Source organism: Cupressus sempervirens, chromosome 5, assembly GCF_028749045.1.
Source record: "Cupressus sempervirens isolate cs-2001-9-10 chromosome 5, ASM2874904v1, whole genome shotgun sequence".
Classification (NCBI taxonomy): Eukaryota; Viridiplantae; Streptophyta; class Pinopsida; order Cupressales; family Cupressaceae; genus Cupressus; species Cupressus sempervirens.
The window spans coordinates 529,226,333-529,253,892 of NC_143122.1; the positions used below are offsets into that span (position 1 = coordinate 529,226,333).

Below are 27,560 nucleotides of genomic sequence, written 5' to 3' on the forward strand. Positions count from 1 at the left end.
ATTTGGGTTTTGAACAGAAAAGTCCTTGGCTGAAAAAAGCTTGATATCATTGGCGAATTTGCAGCAAAAACAGTCTCTTGGCGCAAATCTGTTACTAAGGGTTTTAAGAAACCCTTGACGTCAATCTCAACCCTAGATGTGCAGAAAAAATGGACGAAAATGTGCACAAAAATGTCTCATTTTTCAAAAACGGCCACAAAAACATGAATATTGATGGTCAATATTCTCAAACAAACCCTAGTTCAAAGCAAATATTTTAAATAAATAATTTTGAGAATAGGGTCTAATAATTTAAGAAAAAAATAATGATTTTTGAAAAAAAATTTAAAAGTGGCTATGATACCATATTACAAAGTAATTTGTAAAATACTTGTTGATTATTAACAGTAAAGGTCAATATATACAAAAGAATAAAGCGATGTTTTCTTAGGAAATGATCGTAAATAATAGAAATATTCTATTCTAGCTAAAAGAAAGCTAAAGAAAACTAACAGATAACTACACCTAACTAATATTAGAAACATTCTAATATTTACAATAGATTACAAACAAATAACCATTAACTAGTAAGGACATAATAGTAAGGACATAAGATGTCTCATTGCTTCTAGTTTTCATTTTTGATACTCATAATATCTTTTCAAACCAAATTTCTTTTTCCACTTATATGGAAAAATGCATCTGAAATTGCTTTTGTTGGTTGTGAAGATATATAAGAGTAAATGCAGCGAAAGCGAAAAGAGATGCAAGACACTAGTGGTTACACCTCTTGCATAACTCTCAATTTTGAAAAATCTCGTATTGATTGGATGTTGCCTTTTCTTGAGTTGGAAAATCTTGGGATATCTTTTTGCCTTAATGTGATTTTGAAATTTCAATCTTTGGCAATAAGTTAATGCAACCTGTTCAGATTTTCTCAAACAACATGCAGCTGATTTCCTTAATATGTTTTTCAAAATAACACACTAAATGTTATGGATAATCATGTGATGCCTGCATCTTTAGGATAATATCATAATAACAAAGTACTTTTGTGTCAAGGAGTGGCAACCCTTGAGCACCTATAGATTGACAGTAGGAAATAAAAGTAAATTTAGCAGAAAATTAACATAAGTAGTTAATAATAAGATATACAGAAAACCATGAATTCTTCTGAATAGGAAATACCAGTTGCCTTGGCTTGCATGAACATCAAACATACAAAATCGTCCTTGTTGGATTCACATAAACTGGCATACAAGCAACACAAAAATAATTGTGATTATCACTCTTCTCAAGGTGCTTGATGCCAACAACCTAGTTGGCCTAAACCAATTTGAAATAAGTCACACCAAAGCATTCCTGCATTGGTAAGGGATGTAATGTGGACCATCCCACTCGATAGAACACACCTCATGCACCACAACACACGACCCCATCTCTGTAATAACCCTCCACGGTTATAGCTTGAAAAACATATATTTTCTTTCTCAATTCAATAGATTGACATTCATCAAACATGTGGTATGCAATACTAATATCCCTGAAATAATCTTCAGATATAATTTCCTCAATTATAATTACCAAACCAAAATAATTAATGGACAAGGTAATGTTGTGAATGAATATGGCCAAATTGAATCTAATTTCAAGAAATGATTCTGAACACGCATAATCCCTGAGGAATTTATTACAAATGTTTTATAATTGCAGTTCTAAACAGTGCCAACCCCTAATAGGAAAACTTGCAAATGGTATTCAGCTGTTACACTATATAGAACCATTTATTCTAACAGAATAATCTTCAAATCAACAATTAATATCTAGCAACACAACTGACAGCATGCCTGGACAGATTGTATACTGTAAATGAATTCTTCTCCTCCAAGTAACTCACCCGCTGGCCTTGGTATTGAAACCAAAGCCCCCAGCAGCTAATCACAGGGCTTATAAACTGAATGCAGGCCTCAATATATGCAACTCAGGCTCCCAGAAATGTCCCACAGGTTCAGATTGGAATGCTGCAGGGCTATGGAATTGAAGCATAGGCCCTGGGAATGTATGCAGGCCTTCTACAATGCAATTGCTGGTCCTCTTTTGCAACCGCAGCCTATGTATGAGTGAACACAGGCCTTCCAGTTTAACTTGCAGACTTATTAACTTGGACACGGGTGTATTGGCACCTACAGTAGATAATTAAGATGCCAATAGAAATGATTATAAATGCCAAATAACAATTCTGCAGCATCTAGTAGCAAGTAATCTCCAATGCCACAGTCAGGTGGGTGTCCAGAATGCAAGTGATCAACACTAATGTGCAGATGTTTCCTTCCAAACACCAAGTGCTGCCAATACCAGTAAATCGCAGCCTCAGACAAAATTCCTACCAATCATAAACTTAGGTGCCCAGAATCAATAACAACAATTCCACAATTTGTCTTTCAAGCAACAGCGGGTACAGTAATGAAAGGCATTTACAACAATGCACACATACGCAGGCCAGCCGCTTCTATTTGCAAATGGTAATGCAACCTAAACCCCAAACAACATCTCCCAGCCACAGATAACCATAGTACAGGAGACTCGGCAAATATAAATTGAAATCACTATACCTCAGCAGTGATTCAAAATACCTCTCAGCTTCAAATCTTAATACATCAGCAAGGACACAGAAAACAACCTCAGAAAATGTCACAAAGATAACAAAACAAATAACCAATCGGATATACAGATGCTTTTTCTTTCACAATGAGCTCATATTTATAATCTCCAAATGGCCTTTTGTTTTGAAATGTAACTTCACTTACAAAGCTTCTCCAACACAACATCACTTTATAACATTTAATAATAATAAAGTGTCATTATAATAATTAAAAAATATGAGCTCACACAATAAATAGCCCCATCTGCTGCAGGTGATTACCGACTGCCATCACCACCATCTGCACTGCCAAATGTGGCAACTGCCCAAATACTAAAAACAGTAAATCCACCACTGAGACCTCAAATCACCTTGGCAACTCAGGAGGGTCGCTATGATGAACTGATTCAATCAAACACAGAGACTTGCCAAAAATGGGGACATTACAATTTTCAAGATTGATGCCACCAACGGATATGGTCAACACATTACACAGGTAATTGTTGGGACTAAACCACAATGAGCACACTCCAAATGGGATGGAACCCATACAAATGTTCCACTATATGTTACACATGAGAAGAAACCATCACCGACATGCATCAGGAAAAACATTCAAAGCACATCCTTCAGTAAACACTTATACCAATTCACCAAGGATATCGGTACACACATTAACCAATACAACAAAACAACCAAATCATAAATGAACCACAACTATGCATCAGGTATGTTGACATCAATGACAACAATAAGAATAGCATTGACTTCATATTCTAAAAATCTCCCCCTTTTTGCCTTTGATGGCATCATTGATCAATAACAAAGAAAACTGCTCACAATTAAAAGATATCGTTATCAAAGTTGTTTGTTCTTATGTTCTTTGTTCCTCTATTCTTTTCTCCCTTTGACAACAATGACAAAGGGCCTAAAGTACCCTTATCCACCTGCTTCGTTAGAGAGAAAGTTGCCAAGCATTGATCTGGAAAAGAACAAGCATGCAATTCACTCGACTAATGCACACACTAGTGCATTTATTGGATACTAGGAAGGGGCAGAACATCCAACTTCTCCCTAAGATACTCATAAGCATTCTTACACAAAGGTTTTGTAATTTCTAGGCACACACTCAAGCTTCACTTCCTTGTCCAACACTTACTCTCAAGAAACAATATCTGATGGATATGCTTTGTTTGGAATGTTGCACTAGATTCTTTGAAATATTTATAGCAATGATATTATCACACATAAGTGAAATTGGATCATCAAAACTTAAAGCAATATCCTTCAATGTTTGTTTTGTCGATAATAGCTTACTACAACATGAGGATGCTGCAAATTATTTGCAAATCATGGACATCTCAAACTTTTTTTTGCATCTCCTCTGTAAATCTCTTGCTCAAGTTATCTTTTCCTCCAAAAATAATTTCATCGACATAAACGAGAACGATCAAAATTTGATTTAAATAAGTCTTGCAGTACAAGTTACCATCTATAGAACATTTCTAGAATCCTTGTTTAATTATATACTTGTCCAATCACCCATATTAGGCTCTTGGTGCCCACTTCAATCCATACAATGCTTTCTTCAATCTGCACGTTGCATATAGATTCCCTTTTGATCTAAAGTCTCCCAGTTGTTCATTGGAAACTTATCCCTTCGGTTCTCCATTCAGGAATGCTTACTTAACATCAATCTGATAAACTTTCCAATCTTCATATGCTACAAAAGCTAAAAATATCTAAATTGCCTCCATCTAGGGAACGGCAACATAGGTCTCGTCAAAATAAATACCTTCAATTTGAGTGTAACCCTTGCTTTCTAACCTTCCTTGTTCCTTGTTACTTTCGCATTTTCATCCAACTTGTTTTGGTAGACCCACGTTCTACCAATCACATTCTTATCAGTTGATCTAGGCAAAGTTCCCAAGTCTGATTCTTTTCAATCTGATCAAGCTCTTTCCTAATTGCTCTAACCCAATTTTGATCATTACATGCTTATTCTATAGATTTACGCTCATTTTTGAAAGTAAGCACAACAAAACATGCTCTTTTGTTGCTCTACTCCAAAGGGCAAAATTGATAGGGTATTTCAGAAATTTTCAAAAGCATTTCCATTTAGCGTCTTGATAACAAAGCACGATTTTGCAATTATATACAAGGCTGAAAAAAGAGTTTGTTCATCCATGACAACTAACAGATGGGGCAAAATTTTGTTGTAGTTGAGTTTTCATTTCTTTCATGTTCATTGCGTCTTCTAGAATGTGGAGTCATTGTAAATTCACCACCAAATGTAGTCAACTTGCATTAGAGAAATGTGCTATTGCAAATAGACCACTGCTTCATCCCATGTTTTAGCGAATTCTATTTAGTTTATAGTTTTTTCCTTTAATTTTTTGTCACAATTTCTGTTGTATTTTATTTCTTTTCAATATAAATATTTGATATTGAAAATAAAATATTTTGATATGTAGTATTAAATTACCAAATTTTGATATTTTTAATAGATTTTTAACTTACAAATTTATGAATAATTTTTAAATTTATTTTATTTACATTTAAATTTGAAATGATTTTACAATAGTATTTATAATTTGTATGTTTTTAGAAATTAAGTGATTTATTTTTTATAAATGTTAAATTATGTTTCTATTTCTATAGATATGTTACTCATAATTTAAAACTTAAAATTATCTAAATTGAATTTAATGCTGATTTTTGTTTATTTCTACCCTTGTTGAACTTCAGAAGAATTTTAAGTTGCTGAATTCAAACTCGAACTCGATCCTTGTGACTTAGTTTATCACTGATAATTTGATTCTCAAAATGATTTTTCTATACATACCTTGGTGTCTTAGTTGTAGATGTCAGAACCTGCCTTGTGTCTTCCTCTTCTTTTCATTTGTCTTCTGTATTAGATTCATATTTAATGTGTTTTTATTCAAGAGTCTTATGAAATTTTTTATCAACCTTCATAGTCACACTTCCGACAATCTTTTAGTTTGTTGTTGTAACATTGGTACACTTTTCTCTTTATAGATTACCCCAAAGATATACCTTCATCAACTATGTTGTTGAATTTACCAGGATTTGCACCTCTCAAAATTTAGCATCTGCTTCCAGAAATCTTGAAATATTACTCTATAGGTCCTCTTACATCTCATAGCTCATATGATATCTTGGCATACTTCATCAAGTACAAAACTCTATTAAGTGTATACGTACAACTTAACTCAAATAAACTTTCTTTTTTCCTCATAATCCTTGTTGCTTCCTAAATTGTCCGATTCATCCTTTTGAGTACACCATTCTTCTATCGTGTAATGGAAATTCTATTAATACCATGTTTCTCATAGAAATTGTCAAACTCATTAGAAATAAATTCTCCTCCTTTATTAGATCTCAAGATCTCTATCTTTCTACCACATTCATTCTCATCTCTTTCTTAAAAATCTTGATCTTCTGAAATGCTTCTGATTTTGCTCTTAGAAATGCAACCCAAGATCTAGAATAATCATCAACAAATACCTTGTAAGCTCCATGTTCTTGTAGGATCATATAGTGACAAGTAGGAGATACTTTCCATAGCAAGTGAAATTGTGATATTGCTATCAAGATTCAATTGTGTAGTTTTTTGAGTCAATGAGTTTGATTTAAAAACCTACACAGTTGAATCTTGATAGCATTATCACAAGGACCATATATGTTGATGTGCACAAGATCTAGCAAGTAGGTAGATGAATAATCTTTTGGCATTAAGTATTCTCTTCACTGCTTTCCTTTTTGAAATCCTTTAGGTCTGCATAATCTAGGTAAGTCTCTTACTACACATGATAAACTTATTCTTACCAAATTGTGAAAATTGATTTGACACATCCTCCAATGCCAAAGACAACGATCATTAATTTGAGATGGTAAGCATCCTTCTATAGCTCCTTCAAGTTGGTACATATTCCTTCCTGCCCTTTTGCCAACTGCAATTACAAGTCCATATCCCTTTTGAATCTCATATCCTTCATTCTTGAATGCAACATCATAGCCATTGTCACACATCTTTCCAACACTTAAAAGATTGTGACAAGCCCTTCACATAATAAACATTGTTAGTGTTATGCTTTTCTCGTCAAAAGTAACTGAACCTCTATCGACAATATAGGTTATCAGCACCAAATCTAACAAGAGCACCCATCATAGCTGTCAAGTGTAACAAATGTACTTTTATCACCAGCTATATGATAAGAACATCAACTATCAATCAACATCCATTATTGCTCCTTCTATGTAATGTCCCCTTTCTATAGTGGGATTTAATGATAATAAAAATAAAAATATAAGAGTAAATAATAAAATAACAAATAAAATGAATAATTACATTGATCAAATAATATATAATAATACATTGTAATATACAATTGTCTAAAATATAATAATAAAAGAATATTCTTAGTAATAGATGAATATAATATTAGAATAAATGAATGATATTAAAATGATAAATTAATAATATTAGAAATAATAATGAGAATAATTGAATATAATACGCTTGGAAACTATGGAATGTGTATAATCCCTACCAGTATATATTGTTACTGTTAATTGTTCTAATCACTATAATATAATATCACATGAACAGAGTAATAGAAATTTATAATAATACAATTTTTTATTAAATATAATATAATATTTTTATTTTAATCATATAACCTAAATACTAAAATAATTATAAAATAATATTTATTATAATTTAACATAAACAAATAAATAATTTTGTATTATTAATTAATTAAAATAACAAAATTGAAGTCGTGACCAAGAAGAAATAGTCCCAACTACTTCCCACAAGCTAGTTAATAGGCATAGTGAGTAGAGCAGGAACACATATATGGAAGGCAAGTAAAAAGAAGAGAAGGTATCAACAATGGAAGACAAATCATCATTTGCTTGAATCAACAATTGGATGAACAGCAGAGAAGACAAATCATCATTTGCTTGAATCAACAATTGGATGAACAGCAGAGAATCACTAAATAGGCATCAAAAGGGAGAAAAAGGAGGGTAGATATCCCACTCAGCAAGAAAGAAAAACAAATTAACATTCTCAGTCTGATCCATGACAAGAAGGAATCATGAAAGGTTATGGTCTAGCAATCAAGAAGGAGAGAAGATACTTTAATATAACCACCAATAGTTTGGGAAGAAGTCACTGTTAGGAGGATTAAAATGGATAGAGTAGACACAAAATTAATATTCTATCAATAAGCTATACAAAGCGGAAGATGTAGGCAGTGTATAAAACATGATATATATTATCCAATGCAAAGTAATACAAGACAAGCCATGCAAGAAGAAATAGGGTAGGAAGCATAGACAACGAACATACAAGACATGCTAAGGACGATGAAGATACCAAGAGATTGATGATGTCCTAATTCAATGGTAGCATGGGAAATACTAGTCTTCTAACCAAGGTAATATTAACAAGAAGAAGTTGTGCAACTGTCAATGATCATAAAGAAACCAATGAACATAGTTGATGAGAAGAAGGCATCAACGAATTAGGGAGAGGTAATTTGCAATTGAGGATTTCAGCGTATGGGTAGAAGAATTCCAATCAGCTATTAATATTGCCCATTCAAATAAAGAATTGTTATAATACCTGGGGCATGCGATCTGATAAAGGAGTTAAATCTGGAACATGCTCAAGCTAATATGACCATACTACTCTAATTTACATGGGTAAATTGATAAGGGATACAATGTTTTGGTTTGGAAATCCTGGAGTACCTCTTATATCTGCTCAATGGCTGAAATATAGATATGTAGATATAGAGAGAGAGTTGAGTCACAAAAATAAGATTAGATATATTATCTATTCAAGCGCTGAAGCACATATGGATATATATGGGGATGAAGATCAAAGACGAGGATAGAGATATTATAGTAGTTGGAGTATATATATAGACAAAAGAAACTTTTGAGAGAATTGAAACAAGATGCAACTCATTATAATATTAATTGTGGGTAAGAATTATTGTTAAATAATAACATAGTAAAGTATCAAGGAAAAAGAAACCTTAGATCGTCTATTATTTAGAAGAATGAAATCATTCGGCACTGGTTAAATAGCTGAAAAAATGCATCAGCTAATAGCTATATCACCTAATTTAGTAGTGCAAATTAAAAACTAATTTATTAAAAGCATTCTCAATACTAAAAATGGTAAACACTTATGATAGGACGAAGGTTATCACCAAGAAAGGAAACAAACCAAGAATGGTAAGCTCCTTATGACATAACCCTTTGATGAAGTGGATTTGTCCCTGATAGGAGGGGATGTATGCTCATGTTGTGCTCAAGCTTCCAAAGGATGGGGGGTTTCACCAAATGAATGTATGGATGAGGGTTTCAAGCAATGGAGGTATGGAGAGATTTCAACATTATGATGGTATTTTGGTAGTTGTCAAGCTCTCAAAATAGCATTATAACATTGCATGAAAAGTGGATGATTTTATGAAGAGAGAGGGTTCCATTTATAGGCCAAGAGGTAGAGAGATGGATGGTCAAGATGCAAGGATGATAAGATGGTGAGGGAGGGTCAAGATGCACTGAAAAGGAAGCACATGGATTGTGCTTGTTTAGCATCAAAAGGGAGGTGACACTTGTAAGAGGATGTAAGAGTCATCAAGGGAGGTGGAAGAGATATTTTGAGGATGTGAGAGTTGTAATTGAGTTTGTTGACTTTGGCTAGGGTTAGCAAGTCTTAACCCTTGCTTAAAGTTGTGGACATGTTTAGGAGGGGGATTAAAATTAGCTTAGAAGGGGGGTAAGGGGGTAAGTGAGGTTAGTATGGGTGAATGGGTTGGATTAGGGGTTAGGATAGGATTTAGGAAGGCTTTTAGGATTTTAGATATTTTATTAAATGATTTATTTAATAAAATGGGGGTATGGGATTAAATTGAATAGATTTGAGGATTTATTCAATTTAATAGAGGAATAGGGATTTAATTGATAAATTGATTTTAGGTGATCATTTGATTTTATCAATTGGACTATAGTTAATTTAATTAATTAATTAACTAAGGGATGACGATTAATTAATTAAATAGCAAATATTTAATCAATAATGTCCTAGGAGAAGACTAAATATGACTATCTATTGATGTAATCGTATTTAGGTGTCTACAATAGCCATTGCCATTAACTCCGTTAATTATTTTTCCAATAAAACGTACTTTGCATGTCTGACAATTTCCATCTCCCAATGCACAGGTGGACAATCTTGACAATCATACAAAGGGGTCGGACTTATTTCTTTTGGGGTGTATTAGTTTTATTTATTTTTTATTTTTATTTTTATTTTTTTAAAATTTTTTTTTTTTTTTTTTTTAATTTTAGTTTTTTTTTTCCCTCCTTTTATTGAAACAAAGCAAGTTTACAAAGAATAACAGCTACACGAGGTAGTTGGAAGAGAGATTAATACACGAGGTAGCTATTTTTATTTGTACTTAGATTCATTCATTTAGTTTATGGAAAATTAATATGCTTTTTTAATTAAAAATAATAAAAACAAGATCACTATAAAATTAATAAATAGTTGTTAGAAATACATTTACATAAAATAAAATATAAATTTTAGATTTTTATTGTTATTTTAAATTTTGAACTTGTTAAATTTATTAAATTAATATCTTCGTATAACAAATAAAACTTAAATTTTCAAATATAATAAATAGGAATTTAATTAATTTGTTGATTAAATTTGTAAAAAATAATTTTTTTTGTTTTCCAACATCTATTATAAATTATAGTTTAAATAAAAAATATATATTATTTGAATACTATTTGTAATATTATTTTAAGTGTATTTCTTTTGCTATTGTTGATTTAAGTTTTTAAAAATTAAAATTATATGTAAATTTTATTAATTTCTTATCAATGTAAAATTAATAAATTAAAAAAAAATATATACATAATTATTTATTAATTGGTTATTTTTAAAATTTGTCATATAATCACTATTTTATATAGTATAATGCATATTTTTAATTTATAAATTCATAAATCTAATTTTAATCTATCTTATTGACCATAGAACTTTGGGTCTTATACACAAATTTATATATCAAAAATAATGGTTATTCACTAGTTTATGATAAGGTATACTGTTTATAAAAAATAGTTTTACTCTTTAGACATACAAGTGAAATTTCTTTTACTATTCAAAAAATATTAATATGATTTTAAATACAATTTAAATAAATATATATCAATTAATGTAAATAGACAACTTTATGATATTTTGACCAAAGAACAATAATATTTACACTCTATAATTAGAATTTTTGTCATTCACCCTTAAAAGTCTTATAAAAATAGCACAAATAAAAAGTTCACTTATATTTAATGTTCATCAAACCTTTAATATACAACTCCTCCACACTATTAATATAAAAATATATATTATTATTTTCTTATATATACTTATATCATATAAAATGTATTCAAGAATGAGTGATGGAAGCATTTTTTAATTCCTCATTTTAGATGCTCAACCCCTTCTATCGAGATGAATAACCATTAATGAATAAATCATAATTACAATATTAATATATTTTAAACTTAAAATAAATATAATTAGTTAATAATTTTAAACTATAGACAAGTACTAAGCTACTACATAGCACTTGTTGAATTCTATGTTTATAAAGATTTTTATCTTTATTAAAATTGTCTATAGAATATTAATTTTTAAATGAAAATTTATTATAAAATTTTAATAATTATAAAGTGAAAAATAATTAAATGATAATCATTAATTAGGAATTTCATAAAGTCAATATCACAAAAAGTTATGATATTCAAATTCTATGTTGATAAATGACTTCACTAAAGTCTATATTTATAAAGATTTTTATGTTTATCAAAGTTATTTAACAAATATTAGTATTTTAAATGAAAATTTTTTTATTTGTTTTTTAAATTATAAGGAAAGAAATAATAATACTTAAATATAATTAGAAATTAGAAATTTAATGAAATAATATAGATAAATTATATTATTTATATTTATAAATGACTTTAATAATTTTTTATGTATACTATTCAAATCAATAAATTCTTTTCCTTTTACTATTGAAATCATAAATTTTATTTTAAATTAATTTATAATAAATATTTTGAAAAATAAATAAATATCTAATTTTTAATTCAAAATTCAAACACTAATATTATATTTATAAATTTAACTATAAATTATTTTACATTTGAAAATAAAAATAATAACAAAGTTTTCCCAACATATAAATATATTTCTAATAAATATTTACTATTTTAACTTTTAGGAAAGGGCATTAGATTTTTATAAAATTAAATAAATTCATTTTCAATTAATTTTCTTTTTATTAACCATCTTTACTCATAAAAATTATTGTCAAGACTGTCCGACTGTCCGCCTACGCGTTGGGAGATGGACACTATCAGATATGCAAAGTACATTTTATTGGAAATATTATTAACGGAGTTAATAGCAGTGGCTATTAGCTGGTGCATTTTTTCGACTATTTAGCCAGTGCCAAATCATTCTTTCCAACTGCATAAGAAGTAGCAAGATAAGATCACACAAACTCCATTATAACTGTATTAAATCATTTCAATGAGTAGTTATAGTCCCTAGTTCCGACATGGGACAATAGATTCTAACATACAAAACAGTCTCAACATTATCATCAACTTTTGGGCAAATGCTAGATATACCAATTTCTGATTTTCTTCTTCAACATTGAACAAAGAATCTTTTGTTTTTTTCCTCGTCGTCCAAAATACTAACATCTTCATTAACATAGTAAGCTTTCTTATTGAATATCTTAAATTTCTGTCTAGAACCTTTCTCGGGATGACTTGTAGCCAAATGATGAAATATCCCTCCTTTATTATAAAGTTTAATATTAAGTTAAATAGAATTGAAAATACAAAATATTAAATAATTAAAAATAATAATAAATATGTAAATAAACATAATTAATTAACTATATTATTAACATATATTGTATTGATCTTTGATATAAAATTACTCATTCATTCATATGATTGTTTAGAGAAGGTTGACTAACTATTTAATAATTATCCCTAAACAATTAACTAAATAAACTAATAGCTAAAACAAATAAATTAAGGCAAACACCGCTATGTTTCATGCGGGTGACATATCAAAAGACATGACTCTTTCAATAAGAAGACCATATATATACATCGCTTTGGAATGAGGGAATAAGAAATAAACAAACATATGAAGGGATCAACCCATATTATGGAATGCAATAAATCTGAATCATATATATATTAAATTTGATATACGTGTTTATAGGAGGCACTTGCCATTGGTCAAACTCCTTATCTACGTCATACAAATTAATATCCAATCATTTATAGAGTGGCCTGTGTGGGGAAATATATCAATAATGTGACATGGACGACACATCAGACAAGACCCATCGTGGGTGTTATCACGTGTGTTTTTTTAGCATAAGGGAATAAGAAGAGCCAATCACATAAGATCTCATAGCAGGAAAAGAATAATAGTATAGGGCAAAAACAATATACAAAGTGTAGCAACGAAGGAACTTCTCCAATCAGCAGTACGAATGGTAACATAGTTTATCATCGGGTTGAAAGGAGAATGGGCATGCGTGGACCAAAGAGTAGATTAAAAAAGAAGATAAAAACACCTATAAAGAAAGGATCTTCAGTTAATGGTTATCAAAGGCATTGATTCAACCCCGCACTACAATACCAATCAATAACTGCCATCTCGGCAAGACACTTTCCATGTTGATATTTACAAACATGATGACACATTAGCACCTTGACCCATTATTATTCAATGCTAACGACAAGTGGGATAAGACTATCAGGAAGGAACACTCTTTGATTGTATTTAATGAATCATGGCCCAAGGATAGAAGCCAATTGGATTATCAAAGTTATAAAAGACTCTGTCCCCACCAACCAAAGAAGTTCGAGTACATTTGAGGCACAAATGTCTATCAATTACTAAGGAAGGTATGAATGTTTTTTTGTGAATAAATTATTTAGGAGAGGATATTACATTTAAAGCATGTATGTTTTATTAAGGAAGGCATGAATGTTTATTTGGTGAATAACCATTATTTATGTTTAAGGTATATGTATAAATATGATGTACTAGGAAAAATGATTAGTTGTTAAGATCAAGAGAATTCTTTTGGGAAGAGAGTGATTTTAATAGCTTAAGATCAAGAGAGATCCATTAGGAAGAGAGTGATCTTAATATGACTAAGTCTAAAATATTTTGTAGATGCTAACATATGCATATGTGACAAGGGTCCTGGATAGAGAATGCTTCTTCTACGAAAAACCTTAAAGGGAGCACTTCAAAGAAGATAGAAAAGTAATCGGGGACCTAAGGGTCCTCAAGCGGGCTATCTATCCTGATATGGAGACGTCTTTAAGGTTAGGGTTAAGATAGAGAGTAGAATATAATATAGTTAGGTTTATTATTAGTTAAATTCTAACATCCAATTAGTACGAAGTGTTCCATTTATTCTCATGAGAGATGGATTCGTGTTGAATCACTACTCATGAAATATGGGTCAACAAGTTTGACTCAAAAACTACACAGTTAAATCTTGATAGCAATATCACAATTTGATTTGCTGTGGAAATTATCTCCTACTTATCGATTGATGAGCTTAAGAAGCTTTCTAATAAATGGTTCATAAGGCACAACACTTGGTGAAGGTTTTGCAAATGGGGTTGTAAGTAGAGTGGGTTTAACCAAGAAGGAAACTTCATAGTGGAGCGCACTTAGGCTGGAGTGGTACTAGGATAGGTGACCTCTCGAGAAGTCCCGGTGCTTCACCTCTATGAGCATCACCTAGATCCAATGAGTGCTAAGTGTTCCATTTGTTCTCATGAGAGATGGATTTGTGTTGAATCAATTTCATGAAATATGGGTCAATGAGTTTGACTCAAAAACTACATAGTTAAATCCTGATAGCAATATCACAATTTGACTTGTGGAAATTATCTCCTACTTATCAATAAAGAGAACTGTCGACATGAATAAAAAAGCCAACAGCTGCCAACATAATAATGATGCCATGTCATCAATTTCAGTTAGAAGCTTTTTATTACAGCTTCTAATCTTCAACAAAGCCACCACTATCAAATTATGACTATTTAGGTAAAAGGGACATGTGTGTCAAAAGAAAACAACAGACACCTTTAAATTTGCAAGATATCGTTAGCCAAACATGCCCATTTCATACTGTCCTGTACATACAAGTTCACAACATAGAAAACTGCATTTCAAACTGATCTATTAAAAATACCAAAACGAGGTCCCCGAAGGCTAAAACTTTGCACATTGCTATAGTAAGATACCATCATCATAAAACAACACCTAAACCCTAATAACTAATAGGTTGCAGAATATAACAACCTCAAAATGGTTGCTTGGAGACATATCATTGAGGATGCAGAAAACTTGAATAAATTGCTTTCGGATTGCATTTTGAAAACATGTCAAATGAACACTTCATGATCTGAAGTCTTGGACGTAGGTTCATTTACATACAAACAATACAAGGCTGCAACTGACATGTTCTGATAGTCAACTGGTCAAATTATAGTAATCCTCAAAGTTGGCCTTCTGGGAACTTTGATATTTCACACTCCGTAGAAATGAATAAATTGATTTTGGAATGGGCTGGGCAAACTAGGGAAATAAATTCATCAGGGTCTAGAAAAGCACAAAATGGATATTTGTCATGTCTATAATGCAAGGAAACACTTATGTTGCAATGGTCATCAATAGGGCATGAAAACCAGGTCCTCAAAGTAATTTTCTGAACAGGTACACAATGCAGGTTGAACAAACCTCTTGAAAAAGGTGCTTCACAAAACCATGAAATTTACATGTAAGGGGCTACAAACGGATATATGAGCTAAATGGAAAGAGGGGAGCATATATTCAAAGTGGTCTCTCATTAAAAATAATAGCATTCAAATATTCAATGTCAGAGTAGGGCTTCTCCAAAAAGTTCACAAAGGTGTTTTCTCCTACCTAGGAAAAATTTAAGCATGGTATGCTCAAAAAAATTGAGAGTACCAATAGCTCCTATAGAATTCTGATTTTCAGCCTCGTATAATGACTATTGAGTCATGCTTAGTTGTAGACAAAGCTCATCCATTTCTTTTTCCTTGACTTCTACAAACTTGATAGAAAGATTCCTAACCATTAACAGATTCAAGTAATCTGATTTCATCCTTTCAAAGGCTTTTTTGTTTGTGCATAATTGAGTACTGTTGACTCCACTCGCAACTCCCCTTTGTCTCTCCTCAATTTGAGTTTCCCAAGTAAGATCCTCAATGCACTTGTGAGATTCATCTGTCCTTGTTGGTGACCAATAATTTGTTCTTCAAATCTTGCAATGCTGAAGAATCTTGTTCATTTAAGGCTGTTACCCATACATTTTACAGAGAGTTTTAATTATATTAATTAATCGGAAAGAGAGAGATTAGTTCTCAAGTAAAACTAAACTTTCTCTCTGCCCGTACTTTTCTCTCTCCACGTTCTCAAAGTTTTAGAGAGAAGTACGGGTTTGGGTTTGGGTTTTCTCATTCAATTTTTCTCTCTCCACGTACTAGCCATACTTTCTCTCCACGTACTACAACTTTTTAACCTAATCCTAACCCAAACTTCCCAACCCAAAACCTACCTGTTAAAATAACTACTGGCTGGAAATAAAGTTCACAAGTCAATCAAGATGAGTTTAAAGGTAACAGCAAGAAAAGCAAGACCAAGTTGGAGGAACACGAACTGTGATTTCAAAAAGTGCCATACTATTTTATATACCATCTTAGAAATACATTGCTCAGCCACTCTCAGAAACAAATTTATTATCACAGGCACCATTCAAAACAAAGCAAGTGGCTTGAGAATGCAAGGCTTCGGCATACTTCTTCTTCTCAATGGATTCCACCATAGTATTTATATGTGAAAGGTAATTTTTTGCACTTTGGTTCTCAGCTGGACAGGAGAGCATGGGATAGTCGCACAGAGAGCATTACAACAGACGCAGCTCATACAGCTTCACCACGGGTTTCACTATTCTATCAACCTCCATTTGAAAAGTTCCTTTCGCATAGAGTTTACAAAAGCCATCAAGGATGATCTGCGGCCTTAAAGACATAGACCAGCACGCAAATTGTTTGAAGGTAATACCATATAATCAGCGGAGTCATCACCATTCTTCATACACCATACAAGTGTGCGGTTTCATTCAAAGTTGATAGTAGTAAAATGGTATCTATGACGAGATATTATTAATCTTTTCCCACTCTTATACAAGAAGTTTGGTCTTAGACGTGCAGCTCCAAGTCTCTAAGAAATATGCTAAGTATTTGATGCACGTATTCCAATCTGCAGTATTATTGCATGTTGATAGAGAAATGTGCACACAAACTGTTTGTCAAAATTTCCCAACGACAATTGGCTCCCAGATTGTTATTGTTACAATGAGGTGATAGGTAAATATTTGAAGAGACATTGAGACCTCTCAATGTGACTGCAGAAATAGGGACATAAATCAGAGAACTCAAGCTGTATGCTTAGTTGGAATCGTGGTGAAGACATGTCTTGGGAAGAATAGCCATTTTGTTAATATAGCCACCTTAAGAAAGGTCATTGAGCAACATCTATCGTAGTTAATAGCATCAATATGCCAGCAGTGAGACAATATCTGACTTTGAAAGTGAAGTAAATATGTAAACTTTGAAAGAAGGTGCCAACTCAATATACAGAAAGCTCGAAGACGTGGACACACACAAAGTTGGTGGAATCATAAATCAAGGGTATGATGAAGACATTATTATTCCAATGATCAATGCTAGTCAGTTTCACAGAGTGCAAATGGGGTTTTCAAAATTTAAAAAGTTTTAAAAGCATTTTCAAGAAACCAGGACAAAAATCGATGTCACCGAGGGAGAATCGTTTATTGCAATTAACAGGAGGCTGCTCGTATAGTTGGAGTTGGTATTTACGTTGCCCAACACTCAACAACCGTGCTTTTTCCCAAGCTTGAATTCAAATTACATTGCATTTATGTGGACTAAGAAGTATTGCAACGAGCAGGTCCAGCTATCAAAATGGCTTCTTCTGTGGCATTTTTGTCTTCCACAGCCTTTCCACTATTCGTCCCTGTATCGCCTTGTGAGGAGAGCCATGTACTGGCTTTTTATTCAAATACTAATGCATATCATGAAGTAGAAAGAGCTTCACATCATCCTTTGGCTTCTAGAAACTACATGAAATATGGAGAACTTGTTAAATGCATATATGTGGATAGAGAACCCCTCTTGTGGATATTTTATTGAAAGAAGAATATCATGAGTTGATTAAAAGTGAATACCGCACACAAAAGCAAAGAAAGTTTTGAATGTCATTAGTATGGAACTAATGTCAATTATGATTTGTATGACAAAATGCATAAGCTCGATGTTGGTTTTTGCTCAGAAGATTGAAAGTGAGAGAAGTCACTAGGTTGTGATAATCATTCAAGGGAATTCTACATAGCTCGAAGAGATTGAGTAGCCACTTAAATCATTATTTTACAAATCAGCATGCCAGAAAAATATATTGTTCTAGCTCAAGCACTCTTGATGATGATTGTGGTAATAGCAATTATATGGTTGTTCGTGGGTGTGGGAATCCTTATTTTAATTCATCTCTATATAGTTGAAAGGAATTTTAGAAGAACATTTAGGTAAAAAGTGAAGTTCCTTTAATTTCCCCTACTTATTCCATTATTTATGGTTAGACATGAAAAGTTGGAGTTGTAAAAGTTGGAATTGATTAGGAACTTTCTTAGAATAACCCGAACTCTAACTTTTTTAGTAGTTACAAACCCGAAAAGTTGGTTAATCTAGATTGGCTATAAATTCCTGAAAATCAATGTAATAAGGGACTTTTTGGACTTGGATTCAGGGAACACTGATGCTCTAATAACAAAGCAATTTTTGGAAGGTGTATACAATTGTTGTTTTTTGTAATCAGTTATTTCTTACTTTCTTGGTGCAAAGAAATAAAGGAAGTACATTTGGGCGTTCTCTTTCTAAAGAGTCTGAATTGTTGAGGTGTTGATTCATTTATGAGTATTTTCATGGTATGGTGTGAGTATTCATGAATGGTCGAATTAGCATTGTGTTGGTGAAAGTTCTCAAGCGTAGTCCTTGATTGTTCTCATTAATAGTTACATCATTCTTTTTAAACATTGAAGGCGTGTGGTGCATTCGCTATCAATGGTTTTCCTTTTTATTTTCTAAGTTCTATTCATCTTTATTGAAAAAGCACAAATTTTATCTTACGAGGGAGCTGCCCCTCTAAACGCAAAGGAAGGCCGGATATCAAGGGCCTATCCAACTGTTGGAGATATCGATTTGCCACAAACTCCATTGGCCCAAATCGTACATTTTCAAGGTGACAAATCTGTTTACCAACAAAGGTATACAAGCTATCATACATTAAATTTTCAGATTGTGTATTGACTGTGGAAACATTATCAAACTCAATTATCTGTCATGTCCCTTTTTTTCCTCTAATCGAATTTAATAATAAATATAGTAAAATAATAATAAAATTGATAAAGAATACTTTACTTTGAGAAATTAAACATTATAATATATTATTATTATATTATGATAATAACAATAAATATGATTTTAATAATTAATAATGATTAAATAGTAAAATACTATTTAATGAAGAACAATATTAATAGATAAATCAATAATACCAATTGATATATATTGATAATATAATAAAAAAAATTATAACATAATATTCATATAATATATTAAAGTAATAATAGAATGAAATTATAATATAAGTAATAAATAATAATCATTAGTAATATATAAATAAATGATAATGCAAACTACAAACTTATTGAAAATAGAAAATTAAATTAAAATTTAGCAACTAAGAATTCGGGACCAAATCGAAGGGTCGCGGCCTCCATTTCCCATCCTGAACGGATATATAGATGAATTACTGGATTACTTCCTCGGCTCAAATAGGGGGGCAAAGGGGCAGTTGGAGAACAGGCAAAGCGATAGATACGGCACCAATGTAGGCAGGCCCATACACAGAATAATAGTGTGAAAAGACACATCAAACTTATATTGAAACCTATTCTGTATATATCTACTGGTGCCATCTATAGGAGACTTGACAGCATATCTGTTCTTGTTCGCAAATAATGATTAAGGAGAATTCGCAGCAATTGAGAATTACATGCCAGTATATTTCCAGCTTTTATTAAACTAGCCAAAGATACACGTGGCTGAAGGATTGTTGTTGATTCAAGTCGAACATGACAAAAATAATAAAATAAATTCTTCATACAAACGAGTCCACCTTGAAACAGTGGAAGGCAGGCTAGAGACATAAGTACTGGACACAGGAGTTTCAATTCTGTAGATTCAAAAGTTTAGCGCTGGATATTTTCTTACAGACTTCATCTTCAAGAGCAGGTCAACAGTTGTAGCAAACAAAAGTGTCTGAAGATCATTTCATACACTGCTGAATTGTAAGATTAAAAGATAATAAATTACTGAAAGTGAGAACCAAGTTACTCAATACAGCGTTTCAAAATCTGGTTAGCAGTGTTCTGATTTGAAATATTCTTCTGGATTATAGAGAGAGTGCAAAACACTCGTGATTGTTTTCAGAATGGAATCAATTTGCAGAGATTAGATTCTTATTATTTTTGGCACTTCAGACTGAAGTTAGTTCGCAGAGTTATAATCGGAATGGTCTTGCTATATCAGAATCTCATTTTATTCATATTCGTAAGAGGAAATCAGAGAATTGTAATTGTTGCAATCCTTGTAATTACTGAGTTGGTGTTGAAGTCATTGGCCAGTGAGCTGATTACAGTTGAAGGAGAAGTGAAGGCAATCATTCCCTATTTCTAACACATCGGAATGGGAACATTACACTATCTTACTAGATAATGGTATGCACTCTTTATAAAGCTTTAATGGGGTAGTGTTATGATCATATATGGATCTATGTTCCCCCGAGTATCCGGTTCGGGGAATGGTGCAACGAGTTTCCGAGACTGCAAATTTTTTTTGGCGATTTTGGGGATGGGGAGGGGGCTATATATATATATATATATGGAAATTTTAAAATATACATGTCATTCATATGAAACTAAGCACAAAGCATGTCATTTAAACATTATAGAACCATAACATACAACATTTGAATGCCATCTAGGAAATAATATCCGATTTCAAAACAATATCATAATGATAAACATGATAAATCTGAAAATCTAAATTTAAATATGCCCAAAGCTATATGCCCAAAGGCTAGAGGGCTGCCATAAAGTAATAAGTATTAATGTATCATAATCATGTTCATGTTCAACATAAAAACAAAACATAGAAAAATGAAGCAAACTGCTGCTCCTATTATGCCTCTTCTTGCAAAATGAAAACTCTAGCCAGCTGCAACACAAAATGAAAACCAAACAAATGACAAAACAACTAAAATGTGGTGTCTTTAAACCTTTTAGGGCATTTGGAGTGGTGAGACCCACTTGGGAGACCTAGTTAGGAGCCTTAAAATTATTTTTTGATGTTCACTTTTTAATTTTTTTGCATTAAAAAAAAAAAAATTGTTTTTGAAAACAAATAATTTGTTTTTAAAAAAAAAAAATTTGGGGATGGCTGGCTGTACCCGGTACGGTCAGTGGACATTTAGGTGTCCCTTTTCTGTATTGGGGACGGCCAGCTGTACCCCTTTTTTCCCAGTTGTCCCCGAGTTTTGGGGATGTCCCCTAGTAATTTGCATTTTTTGGGGACAGCTGGGGGACATCCCCTTATCTGTCCCCCCGTCCCTAGGACATCCTTGTCTCGAAAACAAGGGTATTTTGGCTAGGGATGCGTCCCTGGGGAACATAGATATGGATTCATCAAATAAGATCGTCTATGTACTTAAGGGATTCATCTGCCCATGTTAATACTTGCTTATCTCTTTCACATGTCATCAGTAATCAATCCTTAAAATGTTGCAATGCTTAAGGATTTTGTTCAAATTCATTTAAGGTACATGAGCTATCACATATTAAATTTTGATTGTTTATCAACTTGTAATATCCCCTATTCTAGCCATTTACATCTGACACATCGTTAGCCTTTTCCATCATGGTTATGGGCTAACTAGGTCTTTGCCAAGGATCACTAGGAGTTTGACACATGCTTCTTCACTTTCAAGCAAGTTAGAGTCGAGATATCAAGGGTTTCTGATGCTTACTATTTATAGTATGTCAATTGGGGTCCGTATTTGCAGGTTTGCAGTATGGGACTTCGAGCTTTTTGATGAGAGCTTTTCGGCAAGCTTTTCTGAAGATTAGCTTGTTTTAATAAAGTGACATTAAAAATAATTGGGAATTAATAAGTCACTTTAGCTTATAAAGTTATATTGTTTTCTTAGGTGGGAAAAAGACAATTAGATGGGAAAGAGAGAATAAAAATTGAAGAGATAGGCAAGGGAATATGAAGTCATTCCCTTTTGCTTAAAAGGGGAAGAAAGAGCTCATCTTCAGCATGCTTGGATATTGATTTTGTTTGAGATTCCACTTGGAGAAATTAAGGTAGCTTCTGCTTCTATTCTGGATTTGAGGACACAAAGCCTCTGATTCTTCTTGGTGGATTGGACGTAGCCCTGTTTCATCATATGTGGTGAATTTGCGATGGAGTTCACAGTTGCATTTTAAGTTCATTTCTGATTATCCAATCTGACTGCAATCACTGTTTATATGATTGGATTATTATTGTAGCGCTGATTTATAATGCAATAATTAATTCTGAAATATTTTCTGGTTATTGGTTGCTGTGGTGGTTATTTTACTGGTTATTTTCCGGTCTTCATTGAATGATTTATCTGTTTATTTTCTGAAATTTCTTTCAGGAAAAATTAGAGAGAATGTCTGACTGGGATATTACACAACCATGGAAACATAATCAAACTCAACTATCTCACTAGATGATGGCATGCACTCTTCACAAATTATGATCATATATGAATTCATCCAATAAGATTTTCTCCTCATGTTATATCAATAATGATCTGTAAATCACCAAAAAAGAGTGTTGAATACCCCTTACCTCTATCAATCAACTCTTCCTTTATGTTATCGACCTTAATTGATCAGAAGCCATTATCCTTTGTGCTTTCTTCATGCTCAATAATGGATGTATTTAAAGCTGTAGTTTTAACCTTTTCCTCGGGAGTTTTGGCACTACTTTAATTTGCAGCTTTTCCCTCATTACCACTTAGTTGTAGTATATCTTCTTCCTCAATAATTCAACAAATGGGTTCATCTGTCCAGGCCTCCTAACATGTGAAACAAATCTTCTCATTCCTTGTTTTGGTCCTTACTTTTTTTTTGGAAAATCCTGCAACTTATAAGCCCATTGAGATGAGTTCATCTTTAGTCATTTATTTGCTGAACCTTTCAATTTTATCCTCAACCAATCTTTTGGAAAACCCATATGCAAGAGGTGATACAACCTGTTCATCCATCCAAATAGTTGATTAGTCTGATTGCAACCACTTGCATATATTATCATCCTCATCTAAGATTAAGGACGTAACAGTTTGCATACAATCCCTCACATTTTCTAGATGATGCTTCCTGATTTTAGTTAAGAAACATTGAAAAATTGAAGAATCAATTTATCACATTGTAGATCCAACATAATGATGAATGATCTTGTTCTTCCCATAATTTCTAAAACCTTAGCCCTTTTACCAAATGTAGGGGCTTTGACATCATGTAATCCATGTTAGCTCTCTGCAATTAGCTGTAGAACGATCTTCAAATGTCATCATCATAGGGTATAACAAGAGTCGTTCTTTTGGTTTTACTGTGACAAGAAGCAACTGCAAGTCTCATCTCTACACAAGAATGTTCCAATTACCTATGTTGGGCCAAATCAAGCACTCAGGGCCACAAGGCCCAAATCAAAAGTCTCTGATTTGACTGGACTACATTGGACAATATGAATCTAATTCATCTAATTTCAAAATAACACCATTAGGAAATTTCATTGATTCCAATTGTAAACCAATTTTATAGAGCCAACATAGATTCCAATTGTAAACCATTTTTATAGAGCCAGCATAGATTTCAATTGTGAACCAATTATATAAAGCCAGTTTCCTATTTTCTTTTCTTCGTGCAAGTTCCTTAGTTTTCAATTAATTTAAAAATAGGTTTTGAAGGGACCTGAAACCCTTTCCAATAATAGAACAAAAAGATGTTTAAACAGAGCCCCAAAACACAAGGCTGCCCCAAACAAGCAGACACCCAGAAAGATGTTGGGCCAAATCAAGCACTCAGGGCCACAAGGCCCAAATCAAAAGTCTCTGATTTGACTGGACTACATTGGACAATATGAATCTAATTCATCTAATTTCAAAATAACACCATTAGGAAATTTCATTGATTCCAATTGTAAACCAATTTTATAGAGCCAACATAGATTCCAATTGTAAACCATTTTTATAGAGCCAGCATAGATTTCAATTGTGAACCAATTATATAAAGCCAGTTTCCTATTTTCTTTTCTTCGTGCAAGTTCCTTAGTTTTCAATTAATTTAAAAATAGGTTTTGAAGGGACCTGAAACCCTTTACAATAATAGAACAAAAAGATGTTTAAACAGAGCCCCAAAACACAAGGCTGCCCCAAACAAGCAGACACCCAGAACAATGGCAGTTTAGAAAAATAAACAATAAGCCCAAATTGCCCCTAATCGGTTTTAAAACCAAGGCCCCACAACCTGCAAACCAGAAGGAAAAACTATGTTCTTTTTCTGGCCCCCCCTTCTTCTAGAAGAGAAGAAATGAAGAGATTTTTTATGTGATGTTTTAACGAGGATCCAGCCTTCCGCCAAAGCTGCCTTATCTTGCCATGCCTGATAATTTAGAACGGAAGCAGGGTAAGGACCAGCACCTCGTGAGCCAGAAAGAACATTCCAGAAAGGACCGGAGTTGGTACCCTCCATTGAAGGAACCAATTATGTATTACCCCTGACAGAACCTCTTCCAGCATCATGTTGGACAGTGCCAGAAACAGCAGTACCACCAGCATTGTGCTTTTCCTAGCCAGCAGACACAGAACTAGCCATTCTGCACTGAACAGACCCAGCAGACACAACATTTTAAGCAGCGTTATCCACCTCCGCAATCATTTACTCCAAGCCAGCAGGATTAGTAGCCTCTGCCATATGAACAGGAGGAACCACACACCCATCCAGGAATGAATCCCCTAGTTGATCAACGTTGAATGTATTATTAATTTTTTAATGAGAAGGAGTACTTTTCTGATTTGCCATTGATTTCATTTTGGTTTTCTAAACTATTAGATTCTACCCCTGTTCTGCCCCAATCTTTATGCCTTGAACTTTGAGGCATTTCTTTTGTCAAACAGTTTACTGTAATAACCACTACTAATTTCCCCAACTTTAGACTTCGCAAATAAATAATTGTAACAACAGTCGGCATGAAAATATAAGTTTTCAATAACTCTTATTATCGAGCAAAATTAAAACAGTAGTACTAACATCAATTATACTCATTTAAATGTATAACTTTCAATTCTGAAAATATCATATAACAAGTATAATTTCAACCAGCAGGGATTAAACTTAAGTTCTGACGTTAATTAGCAGGGCAATCTTTCCAACAATGCAGACTTGAACCATCCTACCTTGAAAATCCAATACAGAAGCAACAACTAATAAACTCCAGTTGAATGTGATATGTAGAAAAACTGCTTCAAGCATGTATGCCAGTTCTGAAACTTTGAGACAGTGCCTAAACTTCCAATTAGCAACAATAATATACAAAAGGCTCTTGTTTGCTAAGAATAGTTCCTCTGTCCACTCTTGAAATGCCAATCCGCCTATGACAGTATGAATTGAAGACCATGCTCTTGGATGTTGCCCTTGGATTTTCAGTACTCTTGGATGTTGCCCCTGGATATTAGCTCTGTTTATAAATCTGTGCTGAATATTTTTCACTCTCATTATCGTCAACCAACTTCAGCCACTACACCTTGAGACTTGTCACATCACAGGAAAGTGGGCCAAAACATATACAAAAAGTACTGAAATGCTTAATTCCTCTGGATTTTATTATCTTTTTTGCTGATTTCTTTTTAAATGCATCTGTAATCCCTTGAACATAAAGATATGCTCACAAAATTATATTTAATTGAACCTGGGAGTTGGTAAAGGGAAAATTTGGGAAAGTTCAAGAATGAATTTCTAATTGCTATGATAAATGCATCCACAATCCCTTGAACATAAACATATGCCCACAAAATCATATTTATTGAACCTTGATTGTTGTAAAGGAAAAATGGGAAAGTAGAATGAATTTATATCTGCTATGGTATCATTATGTATTTGGGGGAATACCTTCTAATGTTACCTGTTGTACCATCCATTTTCAATGTACAGGTTGCGAAAAGTTCTTGATATAACATCCTTTCAATGATCTTCTTTTCTGGGACTAAGTACCTTGAATATTGATATGTGAACAGATTTCTATGACTACAAATGGCACTGGCAGATTGTCTGAAACATCACGGTCTGCAACTTCAGGATTTTGAGGCCTGCCATCTTGTAGCTTATATCCAATTCTGTGACTTGACAAATTGTACACCGACTACTATCAGTGTTCAGAAATATTGCAACATGATCATTCAATGTGCAAATTCTATTTGATAATCTTTAAACATTTTTTATTTTAATGGCCGCAGCCCTTATATGCAAGCAATTTTGAAATGAAATAATCACATTTTGTCATTTCTTTCCACGGTATTTACTGATGAGGTGTACGCAGGCTACCTTGCATGGTTTGTTTATCCTTTTCTTGGTGTTAATTGACATTATCATATGTACTAATTATATATGTTTTGACATTATTCTGTAATGGTAAAATGGCATACGCATGGCAATGCTCATTTAAATTTGTGTCTATTCTGAGAGTGTCTTAATGCAATACATGTTTAACGCATGGTTCAATTTTGTTATCAAACACTGCTTTACAACATATTCTCCATAAATGTAATGAAATAGTTTTTCGAACTCGAGCAATATCATTATTTTAAAGGCCAATTCCAAGTAAGGCCTCTTTCCTGCTGAGATTATGATAAAAAATAACAGCCAGAAATTGAAATACAGAGCTCCATAACTTCTTAACAAATTGGCATTCCCAAAACTGTCTCATGTATTTAGATTTTTGGCAAAAAGGACAATTGATGGATTGAACCATAATACATTTCAACCTACCACCAATCAACAACTTGCAATGTAATATTTTCCAAGCCATTAATTGTGCTTCTGCATTTGTTCTTGACTTCCAGATGTGGGTAAAGAATTTTGCCCAAATTTTTTCCTTAAATTTACAATTCTATTTACTGCTCAGGCAAGATCTCATGGGAAGAATAGGAAGTAGCTGCCAATATTTCCCTTTTAGAGGAAAAACAAGGATACATTGAAAACCATAGCCAAGATTTGATGAAGTTGCATTGAAATGGGATATAAAGTTCCATAGATTATTCCAGAGGCACCAACAATTCAACAAAGATAAGAAAACATCTGTATTTATTATTCAAATTAAATTGGGGTTTATTGATGTCCCATGGCAACCTATGTAGAATATTGAAGTCCTTAAGATCTCCCACCTTGATGCCTTTTTAGGACAGCAAATAGGATTGTTTAGGAAAACTCAAAGTTAAATGCTTACCATTATATCAAACATGTTTGTTTGACCAAATACATAAAGTGGAAAAGCTTGAAGCCATGTTGGAGAGAGG

General features: G+C 32.7%; 1 protein-coding gene across 2 annotated transcripts in view; it reads left to right on the forward strand.

Annotated features, from left to right (window-relative positions):
* EMB2458 (FtsH extracellular protease family) overlaps positions 1–26,711 on the forward strand; it is a 310,677-nt gene extending 283,966 nt beyond the window's left edge. The window contains exon 19 of one of the 2 annotated variants that reach the window (XM_089831678.1): positions 26,283–26,711. In XM_089831678.1, the coding sequence (XP_089687804.1) occupies positions 26,283–26,351 (69 nt within the window). In that variant the 3' untranslated portion in view covers positions 26,352–26,711. Of the gene's footprint in view, positions 1–26,199 lie in introns of both variants that reach the window. The other variant, XM_089831679.1, reaches the window with a different exon arrangement.
* The last annotated feature ends 849 nt before the right edge of the window (positions 26,712–27,560 follow it).